This window comes from Bos taurus, chromosome 4 (genome assembly GCF_002263795.3).
Source record: "Bos taurus isolate L1 Dominette 01449 registration number 42190680 breed Hereford chromosome 4, ARS-UCD2.0, whole genome shotgun sequence".
Taxonomy (NCBI): Eukaryota; Metazoa; Chordata; class Mammalia; order Artiodactyla; family Bovidae; genus Bos; species Bos taurus.
Genome location: NC_037331.1, coordinates 105,141,321 through 105,143,600, shown reverse-complemented (window position 1 = coordinate 105,143,600; position 2,280 = coordinate 105,141,321). Strand labels below are relative to the sequence as shown.

At 41.0% G+C, this 2,280-nt stretch overlaps 1 protein-coding gene across 1 annotated transcript; it reads right to left on the bottom strand.

Moving 5' to 3' along the window:
• Positions 1 to 447: 447 nt before the first annotated feature.
• Positions 448 to 1,746, bottom strand: OR9A4 (olfactory receptor family 9 subfamily A member 4). The gene has a single exon (XM_002687005.3). It carries the CDS (start codon positions 1,444 to 1,446, stop codon positions 448 to 450), a length of 999 nt encoding a protein of 332 aa, XP_002687051.2. The 5' UTR covers positions 1,447 to 1,746.
• Between the last annotated feature and the right edge of the window lie 534 nt (positions 1,747 to 2,280).

The following is a 2,280-nucleotide window of genomic DNA, read 5'->3' as shown; positions in this document are numbered from 1 at the left end:
GGATTCATTTCGATATTTGGCAAAACCAATACAATATTGTAAAGTTTAAAAATAAAATAAAATAAAATTAAAAAAAAAAGAAGAAGAACCTGGAATCAAGTAGTTATTCAATTCTGGAGCCAGAGAATATATTTCTGATACTCCCCTCTTCAGAAACCTAAATATCACATATATTATTATTACATTTAATTTTAAAACATTTTATTGTGAAATGCACCATAAGTGAAACATATATATATATATATATATATATATATATACACACACACAATAAAGTGAATTTTTAAATAACAACCTATAATGATAAACACCATGGCCATAATATAAAAGAGTTCTGTTGCACACAGATTATTTGATGATGATTAGGCGCCGGTTCAAAGTGCTTTTCAGACCATTCTAGATAGAATTCAGAATGCATTCTGCCATATAAAAAGCTTTAGGGCAAGACTAGTTCCTGAATAGATGACAGCATTGTTTCACTCTGTCCCGAAGTGCTTCTATGACTTTGTCATTCTGGAGAGTGAAGATGAAAGGATTGAGGAAAGGAGTGACTACGTAAACCATCAAGGAAACAACCCTGTTGTAATCTGTGGCCTGAGTTTGCTTGGGTTTCACGTAGAGGAACAAGCAGCTGCCGTAACCAATCACGACACATGTGAAGTGGGAGGCACATGTAGAGAAGGCTTTCCTGCGGCCAGAGGCCGAGGGGATCTTGAGGATGGTGGAGATGATGTAGGTGTAGGAGACAATTGTAGGGATCAAAGAACCAAAAAGAACAAAAATAGCCATTAAGAAGAGGATGAATTCCATGAAAAGAGTATTATCACAGGATAGTTTGAGCAATTGCCCTCGGTCGCAGAAAAAATTGTCCACCACATTTGATTTGCAATAGGAAAGCTGAAATGTGGCATAAACTGGCCAAATTTCAAAAAGGAACCCAAACAACCATGACACAATTACCACAAAGTTGCAGGTGCGGCTATTCATTATGACGTTGTACCTCAAGGGGTTACAGACAGCCACGTAACGGTCCACAGCCATCGCTCCCAGCAGCGTAAACTCTGTGGTCCCCAGAGCAAGGTACAGGAAGAGCTGGGTGACACATGCAGCCAGAGATATTGTCTGCATCCCAGGGAGCAGCAACCCCCAGAGCATCATGGGGACGATAATGGTGGTCACCAGGAGCTCCAAGGCCGAGAGATGACCAAGGAAGAAATACATGGGAGACTGCAGATGTTTATCAAGACAGACAATCACAATGATGACTGTGTTACCCATTAATGTCACTAAATAGAAGAAGAAGAAGGTAGCAAAGAGGATATGGCGTAATTCTCTAGATCCTGAGAAGCCAAGGAGATAGAATTCAGTGGCACTGGAGTGATTCCCCAACATGTAGCTCGGACTTTTGTTCCTTGTGAAGTCTAGAGAGCAAGGGAGAGATAACATACTTCTAACCTCAGAAACATGAAAACCATTTTCAGCTTGAGGAAATACACCCTACTCTTAGGCTCTACAACATGACTATTTTCTACACAAAGTTAATGGTAGATACTTTATGAAGGAATGTGTAATATATTAAGATAATAGCATAGGTCCAAAAAGATGAGCAATGGTCACCAATACCACCCTAGGCATGAAAACCCACCCTCCCCAGTAGGCACCCATGCCTCTCAGTTCACAGCTTTGCTCTCACCTGCTACCCTATTTACCTTCTGGAACACACCATGCTCATTTATACAATGACCCCTTCCATTCTGAATGCCCTGAACTGTCTTCTGTGCCTGTTTTGTCCATGTCCTGCAAAAACTGCTGTACATAAACAGTTGTAAGACAAAAAAATGTTAATCACTCAGTTGTGTCAGACTCTCTGCAAACCGATGGACAACAGCCCGTCAGGCTCCTCTGTCCATGGAATTCTCCAGGCAACGATACTGGAGTGGGTAGCCATTCCCTTCTCCAGGGGATCTTCCCGACCCAGGGATCTAACCTGGGTCTCCTGCATTACAGGCAGATTTTTTACCACCTAAGCCACCAGAGGAGCCTATGAGACAGAATTCCTAGTTAATCACAGCCAGACATAGTTACTTCTTTCCTCTGTATCTGCTAAAAACAGAGTCCATTTCAATTATATTCACTCTAAATTTGTTGGCTCTTATACTTATCATTTTGGGGGTGCTGTTGGGAATTTGGATCAATCCAGAACATTGTCATGAGATAAAAGCTATTTTTGAAACAAAGTCCTCCTCTGATTTGGGGAAGCTGGCTCCCTAAAATGAATTA